Source organism: Pinus tabuliformis, chromosome 8, assembly GCF_031772625.1.
Source record: "Pinus tabuliformis cultivar Carrire ecotype Pingquan chromosome 8, CPIR1, whole genome shotgun sequence".
Lineage (NCBI taxonomy): Eukaryota > Viridiplantae > Streptophyta > Pinopsida > Pinales > Pinaceae > Pinus > Pinus tabuliformis.
The window spans coordinates 1390447242-1390471253 of record NC_142294.1 but is presented as its reverse complement, the minus strand read 5'-3'; the positions used below and the strand labels follow the sequence as shown (position 1 = coordinate 1390471253).

The 24012-nt window shown below is 36.6% G+C and overlaps 1 protein-coding gene across 1 annotated transcript in view; it reads right to left on the bottom strand.

Annotated features, from left to right (window-relative positions):
* The window catches only part of LOC149240745 (T-complex protein 1 subunit theta-like), an 83054-nt gene extending 63343 nt beyond the window's left edge, over window positions 1-19711 (bottom strand). Inside the window, exons 1-4 of the mRNA XM_089373801.1 lie at window positions 19267-19711; window positions 1107-1369; window positions 805-951; window positions 560-721 (exon numbers count right to left, since the gene is read on the bottom strand). Of these exons, the coding sequence (XP_089229927.1) occupies window positions 560-721; window positions 805-951; window positions 1107-1369; window positions 19267-19414 (720 nt within the window). The 5' untranslated portion in view covers window positions 19415-19711. The remainder of the gene's footprint in view (window positions 1-559; window positions 722-804; window positions 952-1106; window positions 1370-19266) is intronic.
* Window positions 19712-24012: the final 4301 nt, after the last annotated feature.

Genomic DNA, 24012 nt, shown 5'->3' with positions numbered 1-24012 from the left:
TCTTAACATCTACAGGCTACAAAAGAGACCCATCTCCAAACATATGGAAAGCTTAGTAATTGAATGGTTTGAATAAACTGTTTCTTGCAAATACCCAGAGCAAGGTCACTCAATCATAAATGTCTCAGTTGTTCTAACATTCAACAGCGATTGAACACTGAAATATTCTGACTAAATGAATGCATACAGTAGGTTTTACACCATCATATAAACAAGCTTTCAAGTTGGAAAGAAATTTGCATTGGAACATCTAAAGCATAACAAAAGATATTTGGATTTGTAAATTATAACAATTGATGGCAATGTAAGTCAGATAAGAATAAAAACAACAACTAAATTGATGCTATATGGGGAAGAAAAAGTCAACACAAGAAACCAATGACCCTGGAGACAACACAGGCTACTTTTGAAGCAATGAACAAACAGATCTAATGATTAATCCGATGGACATACACCCTGGGGTTTGATCTTTCTCAGCCCCTTTATAAATACATTCACAATCATAAAGGACTAATTGTTAAATCCATATCGTTCACAAATATAGGATTGAAATTCAGACCTTGGCTTTCTCAATGTGCTTGATAGTTCCAACAGCATCATTTTTCAAGACCATACCACGAACCACAGTGCATTCATGCAAACCCCCACCAAGGAGTTTTGCAACTCGCACATTATCCACATTGAAATTCACTGGATTCTTGGGGCAAACTTGAATACATGCCTGCAAACTTGAGATAATTAGACTGTTGCATTACTGACAAGTAACTCATAATACATGAAAAATACAGTTAATAGTTTTCTTACATCTGCAATAAGAGGGCAAAGAATGCTTTCTTGTCCAAATTGCTTGCTGGCAACAGGTGCTTTAATCCTAAGGATTACTTGCTCTTTATTCCTAACATCCATTGTTTCTGAACCTCTCTCTACCAGTTCATCTAGAAGCTCAATTGCCTGAATATAGGAATAAAGGTTATTGACAAATAAGAGAACATAGAACTATGTTGATACTCTATAATATACTTCAAACATAGATAGACAGTGAAATGATAAAAAGGAAACACCCCTGTACTTCTATCTACCTTTGCAACAAATCAAAGGCTAATCACCTTATTTATTGCTTTTGTGTAACCACTTATTATCTCACTGGGATGCAAGCCTGTTCTAATAAGCTCTTCAGCTCCTTGAAGAAGCTCTCCTGCAAATGATATCGTCAAATTGGCACCATCTCCAATTTCTTCCTGTTGAGCTTTACCTGCCAACACCAAGAGCTTTGCTGCGGGATGCTGCACCTCAAGTTCATTTACTATAGTAGCAGCATCATTTGTGATAAAAAGTTTGTCTAGGTGGTTAATGACCATTTTATTCATACCTGGAAAAAAGACAGTTCAAGCATCATAAGAATAACATGAACAAGAGAACCAACACAGACCAGCTACTTAGCTTCTGTTGTTACATGGCTATTTTAAAATGGCATCATAATCTCTAGAAAATGTATTTTGGACAATAATTTAGTTTTTATACCCACAGAGAATTCAATTTGACAAATATAATGTTATCCCAATCGAAATTACTGGATACAAAATTTAGTTACCATATATTTCTGTGTATCTCCTAATCGCTTGTATTAGCATGTGAAAAATACAGCCAACACTTCAATTGTTGACGGCATGATAATAAAAACCCTCATTTTTTTCCTATATGAACAGATTTAAGATTTGATTCCTATATTTATCACGCCTCCTGTTTCTTGTCCTACTTTCAAGATATGTTTTTAGTGTTTGTCTCACTCAGATCCATCCATTTCACAGACTCATCGTGGGTTTTTGTTAGAACAAAAAATCTTGACCATAGGATTTAACAATTCATCAATTATCTCATGTTTCATTTTACTTACCATCACCAACCATTCATCTCAGATTTTCCAACAACAATATCTAGCATTTTGAAAGTTTTATTACAGAGCATTTTTCGAATGGCAAAGAAATTTTCCAGACTTCCTTAACTGAACTGGTTTCCAATGTTCCGCCAACTTTACATGAAGTGGGGATGTCAAAACACATCCAGCAGACATGTGGAAACACCCCCCCCCCCAACTTTTAGGGAAGGTCTTAGGGGACATTGACGTCTCCAACATAGGTGACCCTTCCCAAAATACTAAAAATTTAAATATATGAAAACTGAAACATCTGTGATATAATGTTAATGATTGAATCAATCACAAATCTGATACATAACATAGTAATATAGTACATACATAATAAAAGATACATGTAATATAACATAATAATCATTAGTAATCACAAATCATCTAACATCATTGCATTTGTCATTATATTCAAAAATTCAAAAGATGTCGATCGGTTCTACAAATGACATTGAAGTCACATCAAACATGGTCAAAGAGCATCCAAGCATTCCTCTTTTTTGAAGAAATGCATCCTAGAGTACCCAATTTGCATTGGCAAGGGGGTTTGAAGGGGAGAAGAGTTGTGTTATCTTGTGTGTTTCCTAGTGCCCCCTTGAAAAGGGAACATGGAAAAATGTACCTGTTCGAGTAACCATGATTCAGGAGCATGAACCCTACCATCAGGAACTCATCCCAGTGCATCACTGCCAATGTCACATGGTTTGCGTTCGAATTCAGGTTCGGCAATGATTAGGTTTGGTTTGAGTTCGAATTTTTTTATGAGGTTCGCCATTAGGTTTGTCAGTGTCTATATACACATATATTAATTTAAAATGAATTATAGGATAAAATAGTAAGAAATCAACATCAGTGAACATAAAAAAATTGCTATCACGGACATCAAAACTGCAAGGATAAATTACAAGCCTGAGTTGTGACATGAAGTTATGAGTTCTGATCTATGGAGTTGGTCAATGGCTATGAGGTTTGCTGAACCTCAAAAAAGTTTTAAGGTTCGCCAAAATTCAAACCTCAAGGTTGAAGTTCGACAAACCTTATGACATAGATCACTGCCTGCTAATTTCTGAATTATCTTGACCGAGTTGTTTAGAGTTGCATTTTCATATCAAGAAGCACTAAAAGCACAATCATTTGGCATTTCTGACTAGTATTGATATCTGAACCATGATGATTATAAATTTGACAGTGAAAGTAGTGGAGTAGCAATGGGGTCTCCACTATCACCAATCTTTTCATGGAAATGTTTGAAAAGAAGTCCACTGACACTTACCCCCCGAAACCAAAAAGATAGAAAAGATACATTGATGATACCAACGTAATATGGTCACATGGAAATATGGAGTTAGACAGGTTCTTGGGCCATCTGAATGGAATATCGGAAGACATTAAATTCACCATGGAACAGGAAAATAATAACAGCATTCCTTTCCTGGATGTTCTACTCACCAGAAACGAGGAGGGGACCTTTCGGCATCAAGTATTCAGAAAAAAAACACACACCGACAGCTATCACCATGCAGATTCACACCACCATTCAGCACAAAAAATTGGTGTCCTGAATACACTAATCACTAAAGCTTCAAGAATATCTGACAAAGAACAGTTCAAACAAGAAATAGACCACCTAACTAAGGTAATCTGAAGTATTGGATACAGAAAGGAGGACATTACTAGAGCCATCAAAAGAGATGAAGAAAGATGCCACTCTCAATTCCTTCCTACATCCAGGGTACCATCAATAGAATCGCTAAAGTCCTTGGAAGGAATGGAATTACAACATCGTTCAAACCTCTTAAAACCATCTGACACAAGATGAGATACATCGAAGAAAATTTGGACCACCTCTAACTCAAAGTAGAGTACAAGGTTACTTGTTCAGGCAGAATGTATTACATTGGCAAGACAGGTCAGTCCTTCGGGACAAGACTTAAGAGCATGGAGCCGACATAAGAAAGAGGCTACACTCCTCAGCTCTTGTGGAGCATTCTTGCAAGACTATACAAGCATCATTTATGTCTTGAAGACCATCATTTATAAAGGAAGGCCACAACTTCAAACGAAGATTCCAAGAAGCATTGGAAATCATAAAGCACCCCAACAATCTCAATAGGGATGATGGACTAGAAGTTAGCAAGAGCTGGATCCCCTTGCTCACTCAACACTAATCTCTTGATGATCAAGTCTTGGTTCCTATCTCTTTGTTCCCTAGTTCTCTGCTCCTTAATCATTTTTCCTTCCCACTGTTGTATCCTTGAACCTCCTTTGTTTCTGCCTCTCCTCTTCCTTTCCCCTCTTGTGTTTCTTTTCATTCCCTTCATCCTGTCTTGTCCCCTCCCCAGGGTGCTTGGGAGGGGGTCGGAAACAGGAGCGGGGAGCGACATTTTCAAAAGTTTCCGGGTCAAGAGCGAATCGGAAGCAAATTTTTATATAATATACATTTTTATATATTTTGATGCATATATGTCAACAAAAGCATGTAGAATGATAAAAAAAGTGATAAAGAAAAAAAACAAACAAACATGGATTAATCCATATAACATCATTCCAATGTCACATGGTTCGGGTTCGAGGTTGGGTTCGACAATGACTAGGTTCGGTTTGAGTTCGAATGTTTTGATGAGGTTCGTCATTAGGTTCGTCTATATATATTAATTTAAAATAAATTATACGATAAAATAGTAAGAAACAACATCAGTAAACATCAAAAATTCTATCACAGACATGGAAACTGCAAGGATAAATTACAAGCTTGAGTTGCAATAGGAAATTATGAGTTTTGATCTATTGACTTGATCAATGACTATGAGGTTCGATGAGGTTCGCCGAACCTCAAATTTTTTTTAAGGTTCGCCAAAATTCGAACCTCAAGGTTAAAGTTCGACGAACCTTGTGACATAGCATCATTCATCTAGTATTTATAATCTTCATCAACCACGGGTCCACAAATTACAAGTTTTCATTTATATAGCATGTAAGGGTGCACATAAACAAAATAGCATCAAGTGCAATCCATCTCTGAACCGAAAATACATCAACAAATAGGCTTTAGATGGCCTCTAACATCCAAATAAATCATGCTACAACAAATATTTACATATCATCAAAATCATTGCCTGTCTTGGGGTCTTTGTCATTAATATCACCCTCTAAGCATTAACATAAGATAGAAAAAACGTAGCATGTCAAGTCAAGATATTGTTTGAGCGATGGGTACATTTTTAATAGGGTCATGATAGAAGGGTTCGACAACCAATGTCACTAACATCAAGGTACATAGAGGTCTTGGTGCTCTTGATTAAATACGATTTCCATACCCTAGTACACGACCAATTCCAATGGAAACATTGGAATCCCCCCAATCCTTAAATCCTGAAAAAAACTGATAAGTACACTGGATTTTGAGTGATATCTAAAATTCTACTTTCCCCATATGAAATCCAATGAGGTCAGAACCACTCTCAAACACCCTGAGTCATTTCATGGTAATATTAAAAATTTAAGTAAAAGGATGAATGAAAGATGATCCTTTTACTTTAAGAATTTAACATTACCATGAATTGCATATCAATACTAACGCCACAGGCTTGAATATTAGGCTACCCCATTCAAAAACTCTTGTTTCTTTGAAAAAAATTGTGTTTTGAACATCTTTTCAAAAACAAACAAACAAACAAACTTGTGAAGAAAGCCAAGGAGAATTTCTTTTTTGGGAGCGTGCTCCCAGGTTGCTCTCGCTCAGAGCGTGCTACAGGAGCGGATTCGAGGGGGGGCGAGGGGGCTACTCCCCTGCAGCCTTGCCCCTCCCTTCTAGTTTTCCTTCCCCCCCCTCCTCCTCTCACAACGTTCCTTTCATCTCATGGTGTCTTTTTGTTCCTATCCCTCTAATGACACTCTAACTTTCTGCCTTGCTTAGTAGCTCTCTTCTTTTTGGGTTTAATATAATGCTAATCATTCTTTCTTTTCCTTTTTGTGGTTGGTTTTTCTTCCCTTTTCTTAATGTTTCCTTTTTATTTTCATTTTTTCGTTTGTTTTCATTTATTCCTTTATTTGTCTCATTTATTTGTTAAAAATAATAGTGAGAAAGGGTTCCTTGATTTGTGACTTAGAGCCTCAACGAGTTTCTTCTTGTTGAGTTGAGGCTTTTGTGATCCATATCAAGATTGAGAAAGTATTTCGACGTAAATCACATAATAGAAAAATTGTCAACGCGTTTCGAACCAACAAGTGTGGTTCATCGTCAGGACAACCCGAAGAACCAAATCATGGCTGCATAATAAAAACGGAGAGCAGATCATCCAACGGCTAGGTTTTACTAAAAGCGGCTATATTGAAAAATGGCTATATTAGGACAGACCTAATAAACAGCAAAGAATTAGGAGCTAATTACTAAAAAGTAGGACGAGTTCCTAAAATTTAGGGCGAATTCCTAAAAGTTAGGAGTGCAAGAAGTAGTTGACTAGTGCTAATTAGTGGAAGGTAGAGTTTATTGTCTTCTAGGGTGAGTTATTTTGGGTAACGGATGAGTAGATTGAGTCAGGCTCCTAAATTATAGGAAGGACAAGTTAACACAACCAAAGAGCTTTTGTTAATTAATCAATCAACAGTTCAACTTACCTCAACTAGAACTTGCCAGTAATAGCCCATTTGAAGCGCTTATAAGGAGGAACAAAGGCACAATTTGATCATTTTCTTGTGAGCACGAGCTGGTGAGACAAAGCAATAGAGAGCACAGGTTGGTGCTTGTGTGTTGAGGCTTGTGTGAGTTTGACAGAGAGCAGATAGGGATCAACCATTTTGTAAGGGTTTCAAGCCTGGTTCAAGGCAGGAAAATAAGTTTGTTTTCAAATTGAAACAAGTTGTATTTGCAAGAGATCTAACGCTCAATTTATATCAATAATCAAGCAGAGAGGGTTTTCCCAGTTGGGTTCCCCAGAAAAGTATTGTGTTTGTATTGTGTGATTGTTGTTATTTTTGTTTCTATTTCGCTGCAAAGTTTAGTAGAGAAATTTTGTGTTTATATGAGAAGAAATATGTTTAAAATTGTTGATATTATTAGTTCGGAATTTCGTGGATTCTTTACATTATTTATTATCTACTTATTATATTTTAGGCTCTCTATGCTTGCTTGTTCTTGTTGCTTTCTTTATTTCTCGATCATCCTTTTTGTGTTATTTTCGTTCCTTTTTCTTTATTTCTTCTTAATATTATTGTGTACAAACTATTAGGTACTAATATTTACTAGAGGGTATTATTTGTTATTTTGATTCCATCTACTTGTTTCCTTTTAATCATATAATTTTACAATGTACTAATTATTATGCACGCTCATGTAGTGTGGGTTTTCTTATTCTAGGTTAATTTTACATAATATTTTAGGTTGTTATTATTTAATTTTGTTAAATATTTTAGGTTGTTATTAGTAATTACTTAATTGTATTATATGCTTACTATTAACATAGTATTTAGGTTTCCTTATTCATTGATTTGTTTTTATGTGTTCTTAATTTTTCTTAATTTTATTTTTATCAATTTAGGTTTTTTTCCTTCTTGGACAACATTTTTTGGTTGCTCCTTCTCACATTCTCTCCTATAAGTTATATTTATTTAGCTAAGATCCATGTCTCTTGACAGATTCTCCTAGTGATGAGTCTTGATTGTGATTCAAAATGTCGACTATCACAATGCACACCATGGATCAATCTCGGATGCAACGTATTTGTTGGAAAATGGGACTTTATGAGAAATATCAATTTTAATTCTATATTTTTTAGGTTTTATTTGTAAAAGATCACAAAAGTATTCCAAATAAACAATATTGGTTTTTTTTTTCTATATTTATATGGCCCCAATTATTGATGCATATCTCCTACGCAGTAACTAAGCATGCCAATTGTCAGTGCTAATGCCAATGATCACGATGTTGAAACCAGTGTTGCACACATCGCGATCGGGATTTAATCGGCGCCGGGAAAAAAGCGGAAAAAATCGTTAAAATCGGGAAAAAATCGGAAAAAAGCGGGAAAAAATCGTTTGGCACAAATTGAAAAAAAATTGAAAAAAAATGAATATTTTTGTGCCAAACGATTTTTTCCCGCTTTTTTCCGATTTTTTCCCGATTTTTTCCGATTTTTTCCCGATTTTTCCGATTTTTTTCCCGATTTTTTCAAAAAATCGCGATTTTTTCGATAAAAATCGCTATAAAAAAAAGGGGCGATTTTTTCGATAAAAATCGCGCTTTGAATCGGCAAAATTAAAAAATCGCGATTTTACGATTTTATCGCGATGTGTGCAACACTGGTTGAAACACGAAAGAGCGCCATTAGTGAGTGGGATGAAGAAGTATGGGCATTGGAAAAATGTTCAAAAACCTCCTACATGCAGACCCTTCCACCTTATACCCTAAGGACAATTTACATCATGACAAAAACATCAACATCCCATCAAGAGAGAGGAGTATCAGCTCACCGGTAGTATTCCTATAGCAATGGGAGGTGTTGACCACTCAAGTGTCAACTACAGAATTGTCAAAGACTCCATATGCAAAACATATTTCAAAGCAATCCATCATGGTCAAAGCAGTCAGAATTTCAGAACTCCATCATCATCATGCAGTGGATTTTCAGCACGATGTATCCCAAATCCTGCGGCCCTGTGGGGTTATTGTAAAAAATGATTCTAGTATGATGAAAATTGAGTCATGTAACACACCAAAGTAGCTTAAGATTTTGCTAGAGGATTTTCACTCTAGGGAGTTTTTTCCTTAGCTAATTATTTGTGTTTCTCAACACTAAATAATTAGTTGAGTTTTTCTCCTAATTATACCCCAAAGCTAGAATGAGGCTTGATGGTAAAGTCTTAGGTGAGTCCTAGTGTATAGAGTCGGTGTAAAATGCCATACCAGATCATGTCTAAAGTTTCACAAAATTGAGTCTAAGTGTATCTTTTTAATTATCAAAAATTGCCATTGGTCGGGAATTTTAACAATTATTTGATATCAAATGTAAAAAGTGTTGTCTATAGAAGTTGTAGGGGGTATGAGTAATCAAAATTAGACCTCTACACCTCAACTTTCTATCTAGACACACTTTTAGGGTCAAAAAATGTGTCATTACCCCTCGTTTCCTATTTTTTCCATTTTTTTAACACAAATTGGCAATAGGTTGGCTAGAAATTACCAAGAAAATAAAATGAGAGAAAATAAAAATTCTCTCCAAGTGGAAAAAAGATAAATAAAAAATTGAAGTGGACTTTCCCAAAAAAGAAGTCAAGTTAAAAAGTTGAGGAGTCTCCACAAATCAAGCAGGAAAAATCCCAAGGAAAATCTGTTGGTCCTCTTCAACTGTTAATGGTCCAAAAAATTGAACGAGAATTCTTTGAGGCAAAAAGTTGGAAAATATTTTTTGGTGGTCAAACCACTCCAGCAATTAATTCCAAGACCATTCAAGCAAAATGGCTAGTTCTCCTAAGGATTTGCGCAAGCTCATCAAGGGTGGAGATCAAGTTGACATGGATCAAGCCACTTTCTCCTTGGATCTAGAAATTTCCACTTGGAGATACTCCTCTCTCATATTTTTCTATAAATAGAGCCTTTGCTCTCTCATTGTAACAACATGAAAATCGAGCCTTTGGCTAAGTGAAGTTCTGCATAATTATGAAGGACTTTGGGGGTAAAATTTATGTGGTGTTTTTCTTTCGACTTCTACGGTAAAATCTTTCTAGTTCCCTTTCTCTTAATATTCTACTAGTGTTAATCATAATTTTGTTATTTCACTTGCCAGTTGTGGATCTTGTATTTGTAAGGTATCTTACATTAGTATTTGAGTTTAGAAAAACACTTTCGAACTTGAGGCGTTAGTGGGTTTTTGGCTGAACCGCTAGTCCTCTCATTCATTGTGTTATCTATCTCCTTATGTTCTAACAAAATTATTTCTAGTGTAGAAATCTATCTTATGAATCAAATCTTAAATGTTTGGGGAAGTTTTCAGTCGAACCAACCAACTCTCAAGGAATAGAAGTGGAAGAACCCGCATTGAGTTTTCTCAAAGGCTTATCAAACGATTTATTTTGAAGGGAGCTTCCTTGCCATAGCTTGTGAATATTATCATTTAATCATCACATCTATTCATTTATGCACTTTATTTATCAGATCTAGCTAATCCAGAGCTTATTACTTGTTTGCCCAAGAGCGGAGGTGTCCTCACACTCTTTGGGCTATCACTTGTAAATTTTTGTGTATATTCTAACCCTTTTTGTATATAAATCACATTTCTCTTGTGTATATTTGGGTCTTCTTTTATGGTTGTGCAGATCTGAAGGAAGAGGGTTTGGCTTGGAGATCTTGCATTAATTTTTCTTTGTAGGTGAAAGATTGGAGATTCAAGAAAACAAATATTTTTTGGAAGCTAAACCTACCCTAGTTTATGGATCAAGCCATTCTCTCTTGAGTAGTTCCTCTTGGAGGCTAGATGGCTAGGGTTTTTCAAATTGATTTTGAAAGGATCTCAAATCAAATGCTTGAAAATCGATAGATCGAACTTTTTGGGGAAGTCGTCCATATTTTTGATGCCTTTTTCTCTTGGCAGCTAGCAAAGAAGAGGATCTCTCTTGCTTTTGTGCAAAAATTTCCTTTCCCTTGGACGTCAAAGCTTAAGCGAAAATCTCTTAAAGAGAAAACGAGTTTTTTCAAGGACGATTATCAAATTCCATAGTAATTTCACTAAAATCATTGTAAATAATTTCCATTTCTATTTTGAATCTTGAGGAAAAGGGTGTTTAGCTCCTTGAAGCTTTATGTTGTAAACCCTCCTCTAGATCTAAACCCTCTCTTCTCTCTAAGAGGGTTTTACTTGTAATAATAATAAAAGAAATTTTCCTTGGAGGGAGCTTGGGTTTTTCCCCTTGGTATCCCACCTCCTCATTTGGAAGGAGGACCTCTTTGATGGTGGTGACTAACTTGTTCATGTTGCATTGTTAGCTTAGATTAATTTCCTTAGATGTTTTCATCATCTAGCTGCATTAACATTGCTAGATCTAATTTCATTTTGCAAGTAGTTTCAATCACTTGTCATCTACTTGATCTAACTTGCTTTTGTGTTCATTGAGTAATTTCATTATTCACTTGTCTAATTTGCACTTACATTGAAGTAGTTTTAGCTTCTTGATCTAATTCTTGATTTACTTGTCATTTGCTTCATTGAGTAAATCAAATTTTGTTTCATTGACCATTTAACACTCTAAAGAATTAATTTGATCACTTAAGTGGAATGGTATTTGTTAATTGATATTCATAAGACATTTCACATTTGAAGCATTTTATTTAATTGTCAAATCTCACTTGAAGCAATTGTATTAACTTAGTATCTAATTTGCATCTTTAGGATCTCTAAAATTTATCTCCAAGCATACACTTGGTTGATAGATATTTAAAACAACCTTCCTCAACTATCATTCAATCTCCCTAAATTTGAGTTTGGAGCAAAGGTTAAAACATGTGACCTCGTAGTTCTCTTATGGTCGAGCCCTTGTAGGAATGAAGGCATGTGGGTTGTCTTGAAGTCTAGGTGGATATTGTCAATGAAGGACAAGTGCATCCTAGCCTTCTTGCAATTCACCTCAACCCTTACCAAGTTTTGAGGAATTGGGGGGAAGTCTCACCATAGAATAGCCTTAACTAAAATTTACCAAAACCACTTCGTGATCTTGCAATTGGTTATTATTGTGAGCATTTCATTTTACTTGCAAATCTTACATTTTATTGCCCTTGTACTTGTTAATTTCAATTACATGCTCATAGTCTCTTGATATTGTTCTATCTCTTGGAGCATCTCTCTTCAAAACAAGTATAATTTCTAATTGTTTTGCAAGTCTCATTTTATTCCTATTACTCATACATCAGGTTGTGCATAATCTCTTGTGACTTTATTGCACTGACCTCTTATTTTGCAGCCATCCAATTGTGCAATTTCTTGATATATCTCTTTTGCAAGTAATATTATTCTATTTGTGAGCATATCTCTTGCAAGAATATTTGGCATTGGTCAACAATATTTGTCTTGCAGGATATCCATCAAGTATAATTGATTTATCTAAATTGTCGATTGTTATATGCTCCTAATTGCCCATACTTGCTAATCAATTTAATCTTAAGATCTAATTCAAGTTATATTGAATGGTGATTGCCTTGCCTATTATCTTTAGGGACAAGGATTCCTTTAGTGTTATCTTTAGGGACCACCCCCCTTAGCCTTAGCTAGGAGAGAGCTTAAAAGGAGAGAGTTAAGAATAGGTGACAGCCCCTTCTCTTAGCATTGTGCCTTAAAGACCACACTTAGTAGGATTGAAGACATTGCCCACATTTAGGTGTGCATCTTAGGCGACAACATAAGGGAATGAAAAAGAACAAGATGGAAGAACTTCGTCCAGGAACAATCATGGAAGATCTTGGACTCACAGTGGAGTCACCTTAGCATCTGAGATGTCAATTTGAAGACAATACTATTAACTTTTAAGGAATGGGGCACTTCCAGATTTTGTCTCGTTACAAACCTTTGCAAGCTTGTATGTGGCATTGGTATGAATTGGGCTTTTGCTGCAAACATTTTGGAGAGGCAATTGGTGGCCGCTAAAGGGATTGGGCACACTGCTTAGCTATTTGATTTCTGCTCTGCTTTAGATTGGCATCCTTGGCATCAAGGTACCACAATATTCCATCCTTAGTACCCAACTTATTCTGCTTTTTTACAGGTTGCCAGCTTGCCAGTAGTGTAGGCCCTTCCTTTCTATTTTTTAAATCATATCTTTGCTTTGGCTGAACTTTGGGCAACAATTTGTTTGTGCTGGATTTTTCTTTCACCCATCGAATGTAGATTCCGCTGGTATATTGGGGAGAATGGACACAGGATGAACAGCGTTTTTGCTGATGGATTTGAAACTTGTGGAAAGTAGGGAGATAAAGAGCGTGGAAGGCAGAGGGTAACGAAGCTCCTCCTACTTTTCCAACAGTGGCCAGACAATCGCAATTATACCAATGGGAATATCTACAGTTTGCAGACAAGAGAGGTACCTATGATCTTTCCCCTTGCAGAGACTGGGATTCACCCTTGGTATAGAAAATTACCGAACCATTTGGCTCTGTAAACTTAGTGCAAACATCTTCTAACGTTCTAAGATCCCTCCAGATCAAAGGGGTCTCAAGCCTTCACATTGTGAACCTGCATAGGCTGAGGTTCATACTACAGTAACATTTAATGCCCCAAGTCAGGACCTCTCTCCAAACTCCAGGAACAAGATGACAGCTCACTATAGAGAGTCTCATGATAATTTCCTGTCCAAATATCTGAATCTTATTAGACAAAGCTCTCAAACTCAATAAATTTCAGAAATAGAAGGATAAAGTAGTAGTTGAAGACTGGTTCAGAAAATCTGAAGAGCTCCACAATCTCAAGATAAGGATGATGGAACAAGAAACAGAAAAGAGGGATGAAGAGAACAATTGTATGAGAACAGGAAGCAGTTGGCCAGTTCAGTAAAGCCAAGTACAGCACAGCACATGGGGCCTGTTCTGTTTTTTTCTAATAATTTTTCTTTGGCCTGTTTTGTTTTGTTTTTAATAATTTCTCTTACCTTGCTACTAGCCCATAATAGGTGTCTAATATTCAAGCCTATGGCCCTACCTATATTTCTCCTTTGAGAGTGGTTCTAAACACAATGGATTTCATACGGAGAAAGTAGAATTTTACATCCCACTCAAAATCCAACTGACTTAACAGCGTTTAGGATTTCAAGATTAGGGGAATTGCAACATTTCCATTGGATTTTGTCATGTATAAGGATATCAAACTAGCATTTAATCAAGAGCACCAATCCTTCTGTGTACCTTGATGTTAGTGGTGTTATGCTTGCCGCCTACACCTACCTGTTAGTGAGAAAAGCCTTTAACCCCACAAAACGTGGTTGGTGGCAAGGACTAAGAGAAGGGGCTGTCACATATTCCCAACTCTCTCCGTTTAAGCTATCTCCTAGGTTAGCTAAAGGGGGCGGTCCCTAAGTGGAAAACTAAGTTAAAGGGTGATGTGAAATTTCTAGGAGATGCAGTTAAAGTTAATTGAAATGCTCATCAAAAATAACATGCTTCCAAGAAATAAGCAAGCATATGAATAAACAAGCAAACTTGAGATATAGATTCAAAATCTAAACTGGTGCCTTATCCATTAGGCATGGAGTCTTCAGATAATCCTCAGGTGCCACTCCAGTGGTCAACAAGTGGCATTGATTGTGTAATGTCCTATGGCAATTTTGGCCTTAGGTTTTTCTATTCTGGCCAGGGTTTTAATAAATCCGAAAAAAATTTAGCAACAATAGTAAATAATCATTAATCCCCTCTAACAGTAGGTATCATGTAATAAAACAGTAATAAATGTCTCCACAGCAATATGATTTCTAACACAGAGAGTTAGAGTTGACTGCCCAAAACATAGTAAATTGATTCCACCAAAAAACCACCAGTGTATTTCTAAGTACAATGTCAAATGTAACTGTAACTAGCTCAATTTTGTGGCTACTGTACTAATATTCTGACTATTGCTTATCTGTCAGGTCACCCCTGCTATGGGTTCCAAGTGATTAATTAATGTATTTTGCGTCGCAGGGAATGCCTCACATCAACGGATTAAGGATGCTGCAGATCTGACTCAGGATGATGTGGCCACAGTTATGTTCAGATTTATCGTTGTGCCACCAAATCAACGTTCCACAATTACATGCAGATTGCTCGCTACTGCAATTGAAGACTATTTAGATTTGCCTGATCGAAAAACTTTGATGCCCATGCTTTAGAACGGCGCAGGCAAAACATCATTATATCTCACAAAGGATGTCGTTATCCCTGGGTGATAAATTGCAAACTGGTTGCTAACTGTTTGAGAAGATCCATTGCCTGAGTGATTCTCAATTTACACCACAAACTCATGCACAAAGGACGCTAATTCAACCTTGATTACTGTTCCGAGAACCCCATCCCCACAACCTTAGATCGGATTTTTCCACAAGTGGGTCGTAGCTTGCTACAAAACCTTTAGTGCTCCAAATACTAACTTCAACACCGCAGCGAGAAGCCCTATAGGCTACATAAAAGCTCTCGCATGCCTTACAGAGCCTCACAGTTTTGTCCAGCACTTCAACAACCATCAGCTTTACAAGGGTAGAACTTGTTGCATAAGAATAATAATTTGATGGCTGTTAAACCACCGAATGCCACAAAAAACCTTCGCTTCTTGAGACAGATTCCCAGTGATAACAGGATATCCACAAGACAACCTTTGTCCACAAAGAGATCATAAGAAATCAGCCATTGTGATTATTAGACCAGACCCAAGCTGCTCAAACGAATATGTTGTGGCAAGACAGGGAAAAAACTTTGATCCTCAAAACCAAACCAGAACTGCTACCATGACCTGTGCTAGAACAAAAAGGGTGACCAGGTAGGGTGGGATCACCTCCACTAAAACTAGTCAAAGAAGAGAAACGGGTCTTAAAACCCTAGGAGCCTCAGGCTCAAAGAAAACAAAGACAAACCAATCCATCAATGATGATCCAAATGATTCTAGCTCTCTTGTAATTATAGATTTCCTTGTGGGTGTTTCTTCATCTTAATTAATTGAGAGGGGTTGGTGACAACCCCCAACTTTGGCTTTTTGCCCTAGCTGCCCCAAAACTTACCCCATGTTGCCCAAACATTGGGTAATTTAGGGTTTTTCCCTTTATCAGAGACTATAGTGTCTACAGGGATTGATAGGCTACTTTGTCCCTTGGGGCAATTAATCCAGTGGGGACATTAAGGAGTGTTGAACTCCTCTATAAATGTACCCATCACTCAAACAAAATCTTGAATTGACATGCTAAGCATTTCCTATCTTACTTTAATGTAATGATTAGAGGGTGATATTGATGGTGAAGATTCCAATATAGGCAAAGATTTTGATGATATGTAGGTATTTGTTGTAGCATGATTTTTTTTGGATGCTAAAGGCCATCTAGGGCCTATTTTTTATGTTTTTTAAGTTCAGAGATGGATTGCACTTGGTGTTATTTTGGTTATGTGCACCCTTACATGCTCTGTAAATGAGAACTTTTGCTTATTTGTGTATAAATGGTCTGAATTCATATGGATGCACATGAATATATGTATTCTTCTTTAAAATTTGAATATGTTATGTGTTTTTGGTTGACTGGTATTTTGGTCCGGTTTTTTACCGGCTCCAGTCCGGTCCTGATAACATTGGTTAAGAGACAAAATGCTTCCCTTTCCAGTTAGATTTAACACTACAGGGGCTCATGATTTGCAGAAGAGCACCAAATACAGGAATACAAGTACTTAGCCTCACAGAGGCCTTCATCAAAACATCAGTGACATATCAGCAATGCCTGGCAGGAAAGTTGGCTATTTCATAAATTTATTTATTGGACTCACGTGCCTTGTTAGTTTTAATCATAATAATAATAAGTATTGGGAAGGAAAGATAATTCCTCACCTGCAAGTTAAATGCTAGGAATGGAGTTTTTTGTGCATGTGTTCTCTACTCTCTCATTCCACCTAAATACTTAGATCTGTGGCTCCCGTCTTGACTTGAAACTCTTTTAAGATTTTAAAATATGGTATTGAAGTTTCCAGTGATTTACCTGCCCCATCTGCTCACTTCAAGCTGATATCTTTGAAAGGACAAGGTAAAGCTGAAAGTTGGCACAGTTATAAGTTATAACTCAGATGCTTATGCAACAGATCGCTTTTTTTCCTAAAGAACGAATACATGGAACTTTCTTAACTTATGTTTAATATGTTGAATATCAAGATTATAATAGACTGCCTTTATTCTGTATGTGCTTGGCTGCCTCTGGATGAACTTGTGCAGCATCCCCACCTGTAGCATTGTTCCTACTTGGTGCTTAGATCTACCTCACCACCAGCTTATGTCACATGGTTGAAGATTCAAGATGGAGGTTTCTTCACCTTGCCCACCTTAAAAAGCTTGGGGACTGGTTAAAAGTCATGCACCAAGGTGCTAACTTGGGGATTGGGTATACAATGTTGCTACTATAATCATTGTTCTCTCTATTTTTTTATAAGTTCTTCTTTTAAACTCCAGAAGCATTACAATTGGCCCAAATACATCAAGAACCACAAGCAGCACATTTCGGTAGGCAAGACAGACCTCAAATGGGAAGTCACATGTCCCAAGCACTTTCATTCAGAGGAAAAGAGGATTCTCTTCTGAAAAGAGGATTTTCATTAAGGTGATATGACAAGAGGATTCTCTTCTGTCAAAATTGCCCAGGCCTTGCATATAGCCCCAACTGCTAATCCATGTCTCTGGGAAGAATTGAACCCCAGCAGGTGGGTTGAAACACCAATGGCTTCACAGCCAAACCACAGCCCCACGGGTATTGTCATTATCTTTGTTTCACTTCAGATATCGTATACTTATCCATTATTTCTTATCAGAAAACTTTCAAAAGGCATGACATCAACCTCTCGTGGAATTGCTGGGAACATGCTTGCATATACTAGATTTAAGCAAACCACATTAACACAGTTCATAAGACCAGACTTAACGAACTCATTCACTTGATAGAAGAATTTCCAAAGCATATCCTCTGTTTTTAACCTTCAGTGGCTGTTACTTAAAAACCAGTTATGTTGAAGACAGGCTCTGTTCGTGTCCGATAGATAATAATTATATCATATTTGTAACGATTCAATGAAACGCTGATTGTATTGGAATTGATTAGCCTTGTGAATTGCCATGCAGTAACAAGGATAAATGTATCTCTAGATATGATACATAAATCAAATCGACTGCTCACTTCGTTAGTCTACAGATTAACTAACAGAAGAAAGACTCCAATTGTCATATAGTTGAATTGTACAATATCCCTTGGTGTTTGGTATGTTGGTAGAATTGGAAAAGCCCATTGACAATATATTCTCTTCGAGAGCTTCGACATAGTGTATAATCAGGTAGAAGTTTGAATAAAGCCAATTATATTCAACTAATTACAACGACCTATATGAAGCTGGGCCTATGTCTCTTTCGGGCGGGAAATGCGAAAGGTGCGTAGCTTTCATAAAGTAGTTCTAGATCCATTCACCTAGAACTATCGAGTTTTATAAATTATTGTACTTTCAAACTCTATAAACTCTGACATACAAAATTAACTAATTAGCAAACTGGTAGTTAACCGTAATGGAATGGCTTAAACTTTAAAGCCTCAAACATAAGAAACTCCAAACCAACCACTGTACCTTTTAGTACAACACTAGAGGAAAAGAGCTTAAAAACCCCTGCAGCATAAGAAAGCAAGACGCCAGGAGATAAAACTGTCATGCTCTCTGGAAATCTCATGTATCCTATACTATTATTTGCTTGTTCTGAATAAACTAGTTGGCATTTGTAATACATAACCAGATTTAAACCCGAAAAAAAATTAAAAAAATAGGATTTTAATAAGAAAAACAATGGGCATGGAAACTGCAGGTGCATAGAAGGCCCACTAAGTCAAGTGAATAAAGAGTAGACTAAGTATTCCATCATATATGGATCAGATATTTTTTAGAGGAATAATGATTAAAAAGCACTTTGGATTGGAATCGAATCAAATGAGTTTAATCATATCCAGCACTCGAGTGTGACGTTGTCTTGTGTTACAATTTTTACTTTATCACAATAATATTTTAAGAGTCTGTACTACCAGCACTCGAGAGATGATATCTGTGATGTGTGCCATCTACAATTTGTTCGTCACAAAAATTCTGGAGGATTCTATGATACCAGCACTCGAAAGATAACCTCTATTTTATGTGTCATCTATTCTGTCACATCATGGTTTGCATCTCAGGGAAATACTTTATGAGTCTATATTATACGGGGCACATCATAGTGGAACAAGATCCTAGCACAGGGATATGTCAAAGATAGTTTGAAACATCACATGGACAACCACTACAATCCAGATGACAGCCACAATCCAAAGACGGGTCACAAGGCGTCGTGCAAAAACAGCCAGCAGTTTTAGTACTGGACTGAGAGAGAATACTATCAAGACACTTGCCCACCGAAACCAGCTTCTGGAACGACAAAAGCTACGAATAATGCCTTATAGTTTCTTTTGCATAACAGCTTAAGTATAACATATCTAAACTGGTATACATAATAGAACAAATGACTGAAATATTATGTTCTCTGGGTAAATGCCCGCTTCTTCAGCTAGTATAAAGTTCTTAAGATAAGCATTTTGAGTGCAGAAACAAACAGGAAAATTAAGTGAATGGAATAGCAAATGCGCACCATTCGGACCGAGAGAAGTCCGTGTGATTTGGGAGAGTTGCTTGCAGGCATCAATGTTTTTAAGGACGGCTTCGTCTAAGCCAGAGAGGAGCTTGTGGCCCTCCTTCAGCATGGCCTGTAAGCCTTGGGGTTGGATCTGGAACCCCATTCTTCACTTTACTGAACCTTGACCTTAGGGTTTTGCGCTTAAACCCTATATTATTCGGCGCGGCTCGATCTCTATTTCCGAGATTTCAAAAACTTGCAGATGGAAGCAAAGCTAAAGATCAATAATAATCTCAAACATAACAAAATCAGAGCAGAAAATGCCGCCCAGTCCAGTAAATCGCTATGGAGACTTTTCGCTCATTTAAGATGGTGGGGCTAAGAAAGGAGGGACGAGGCTTTCATGAAGGTCTAGAAAGCACCATGAGTCTGTAGTATTTCGTCACTCAAAAAGAGGAGGGAAGATGCTTTAAAGGTGTCCTGTTATGTTTTGATTCTTTAGAGCTTTGTTTGCTATAATGCTTTTGGGTGTGAAGTTAGGGAAAATAATACCATTTCTTCTAAGGAAATAAGTAAATTTTTGGTGTTTGCTGAATAAATATGGTATAGTTTTACAAATTAATTGGCTTAATTGTAATTTGGAAAAATAGGAGGTTGGGTAATTAGGGATTACTAAGTAATTAATCAATAATGAGAAATATTTTTGGTAGAAATCACATCAAGAATGTTTGGTTGACTTGTTTCGAACCATCTAATGTGGTTCGTGGTAAGGACAAGATGGAGAATCACATCATGGCATCATATTAAATAAGGCGAGTGTGATGCAGAGAAGCTTAATTCTTACGGTTAGATTACAACCACTTCAATGTTGAGAGAACTCATCTCCTTAATATTTTCAAAAATAATGGATATAGTAGGCAACGGTGTCTCAAAGCTTTCCTTATAATTGACAAAGGTCTTAAGGTTAAAAAAGATCCTAAAGATTGAGCTTCACAGGTGCATCTTCCATTTATCCAAGGAACTACTAATAAGATTGCTAGGATCTTAAGGAAGCATAAGGTTAAGTCAACCTTTAGGCCCCTAAGCACAATCCGTAGTTCCCCTAGACCAGTGAAAGACCTTGTGGACCATAAGAATATGAAAGGTGTTTATGTAATCCCATGCTCTTGCGAGACACCCTACATTGGTGAAATTGGCCAATCAATAAATCAAAGGATCAAACATGGGAGGACCCGCTCCTCAGCGTTCGCAAAGCATGCAGAGAAGACAAAACACCACATCTGCATTGAAGAAGCTCGAGTCATTGCTAGGATTGATCATTTTCATCACCACAAGTTTAGGGAAGCGATAGAGATTGAGAGGAGGCCAAGTAATCTGAATAGAGATGATGGATGGAAAATTAGTAGTTGTTGGGTCCCTTCCCTTTCTTCCTAAGAAATTTTTATTTCTCTTACTCTCCTTTGCCTTATTTTTATATTTTTATTTAGTTATTTATATTTATTTATTTATTTATCTATTTTTACTTTCATTTTTAATTTATTTTTTTATTTTTATTAAAAAATTATTATTATTATTATATTCATATATATTTGTGTTTTCAAATTTTCATTCATTTTTTTTTAATGTATAAAGAGTTTTTCTGGAAGAAGTCACATTGAAGATTTAGGTTAAATAAGAAGACAAGTCAACCTAACAGCTAGAAGAAAACACCTATGTTTGACTATGGGAAGGAGACAATATTTAAATTAATGAATATATAATTTTTAATTTTATTAGTTAACTATCTAACGGCTATATCTAATAATATTTAATTCATTTTTTACTTTACCTATATATATATATAAATAACTAAAGATTAAAACTAATAATAACGATTAAATATATAATATGTATATAAAAATAATATAAAGGATTCTTAATAAATAATATTAATGTTAAATTGAATATATATAATAACAATATATATATATAAATCACTATGTATAAAAAATAATATTAATATAAAATTGTATATTAGGATTAATAATATTCAATTCATTTTTTACTTTATCAATAAATATATAAATAACTAAGGATTAAAATTAATAATAACGATTAAATATATATATATAAGAGATTCTTAATAAACACCTACTTATATTAATAAATAATATTAATGTTAAATTATATATATATATAATAATAATATATATAAATCACTATGAATAAAAGTTAAACATTCATATTAATATTAGAATTACTAATATTTATATTAATATTGTTACAAAAATATTTATAATGCAAGAACAAATTCTATCAGAATGTTAATAATTGTTGTTTATATATATATATATATATATATATATATATAATAAAGTGAAAAAAAAACAAAAACAAAAACAAAAGAAACAATAGGCCAGAGAGAATTAAGAAGAGAGGGCGGGAATCCAACAGCTACTAATTTTCCAGTTGTCGTCCCTGTTAATATTACTAAAAGACCTCTCAATTTCAATGGCTTCCCTAACCTTACGATGATGAAAATGAGGGCCAGAGAGAATTAAGAAGAGAGGGCGGGAATCCAACAGCTACTAATTTTCCAGTTGTCGTCCCTGTTAATATTACTATAAGACCTCTCAATTTCAATGGCTTCCCTAACCTTACGATGATGAAAATGAGGGCCAGAGAGAATTAAGAAGAGAGGGCGGGAATCCAACAGCTACTAATTTTCCAGTTGTCGTCCCTGTTAATATTACTAAAAGACCTCTCAATTTCAATGGCTTCCCTAACCTTACGATGATGAAAATGAGGGCCAGAGAGAATTAAGAAGAGAGGGCGGGAATCCAACAGCTACTAATTTTCCAGTTGTCGTCCCTGTTAATATTACTAGAAGACCTCTCAATTTCAATGGCTTCCCTAACCTTACGATGATGAAAATGAGGAATCTTAGTGATAACCGTAGCCTCCTCAATGCATATATGATGCTTAGTCTTCTCTACATGTTCAGCTAAAGCTAAGGATTTTGTCCTCCCGTGTTTAATATCAGCAGTGTGTTCCTTAATCCTCTAGTTTATAGAACGACCAGTTTCACCTATGTAAGAGGTTCCATAGGAACAAGGGATGATATAAACACCTTTCATATCCATAGGGTTCACTTGGTCTTTAACAGACTTGAGGGAACTCCTAATGGTCTTGAGGGGTCTAAAGGTCGAGGAAATATTATGCTTCTTTAGGATCCTCTCAATCGTGTTAGTCGTCCCTTGGATGAGGGGGAGGTGGACTCCTAAACTGCGGTCGATGGGTTTTTTCTTGACCTTGGGACCTTTGCTCGCTTTGAGGAAGGCTTTGACACCTTGCTGCCTACTATAGTCATTCTGGACAAAAACATTACACCACACAGGTTGACTGGGTGGCCTCAACTTGCCCCAAGGGGAAACCAAGTTTGTTGGCCACCAGCTAGCGTTATAAGCCATCCAAAAGTCTTTCTAGCCAATCTAGATAAGTCTCGATCTCATGTCCATATACTACATAACTGTAAAAACTAGCATATGCAACAGGAAAATTAAAAGCTAACCACATAAACAAAAACTATGCATGGGGAGTCTAGTCTTTTTGCTCATCTGAGACAGAAGCAACAGGAGCAGGATCTTCAGCAGTCACCCCTGGCATTCCATACAGCTCCAGAATGCAAGGGATGTGGTGGTCGATTTGATCCATCCTGATGTCCTGTTTGTGCAACTGGAAGAGGATTTTCTCCATATCTTTTTTATAGTTTGGCAGGCCCTGCACTGTAACCGCCATCCCCACAAAGATTTGTTCCATCGCTTTTCCAAGAAGGCTTTTCATTAAGAAATACAGATAAAGGGTGTGTTTAAACTGAGTAATTCTCCCACATGTATTCCCTGGATCTGGGACCAGCATCCTCCAATTGTCGAGCTCTTCTTCTTATTCACTTTCTTGCTTGATCTTCGCTTCCCAGTCTTCGATCAACTTTTGAATTCTCACGTCCGTCTCGTCTTGATATGTCCTTGTTGCCTCTTCTATGAGGTGCTCGATAGGCTTACGACCTATGCGAGATTCTGACGTGCTCGACCCCTTGTCTGTACGGGAGGACGGACCTCTCCTACCACACCCACGTCCTCTCGCTGCTCGAGCCATAACCTGTGCAGTGGAGCCCTGTTGACATCCAAACGAAGTCAAGTTCGTTAAACCTTGCTCAGCATCCCTCCATTGCCATTTATACAGGTCCTCTCTTACATACTTCTCCACCTAAGTGTTAAGGTAGCCCAGAGCCCGCAAGTGGCCAAGGGAAGTGGGTTTCAAACTCTTCTCCCAGGGCTCCTCATAGTACCCCTCCCCCTTGCTATGGCTCAATTTCCAATCGTCCCGCTGCATCTAGAGCCAAGCCCACAGGCCCGTCTAGAGCCTGGCAGGATGCCTGCAATTATACCCACTTTTTGCACCCTCAGCCAGCAGATGCGAGTCATGGCTTTGCTTGCCCCTCCGCCTAGATTGTCACCCGGGATCCCTAGCTTTGCCCTCAGTGCCATGCAGGTTCCCAGTTTCCCAAGGGTCTCTCTGCATCCTACTGCCATGGCTGAATTCCCAAATTTTTATTCATTTTTAATCCCTTCTACATTTATCAATTTTGAGGCATATATATATATATATATATATATATATATATATATATATATATATATATTCATTCATTCATTTGCTCTTTATTTTTATTTGATTTTTTCCATTTGTTTTAGATTTGTTTTCTTATTAAACCTGCATTTA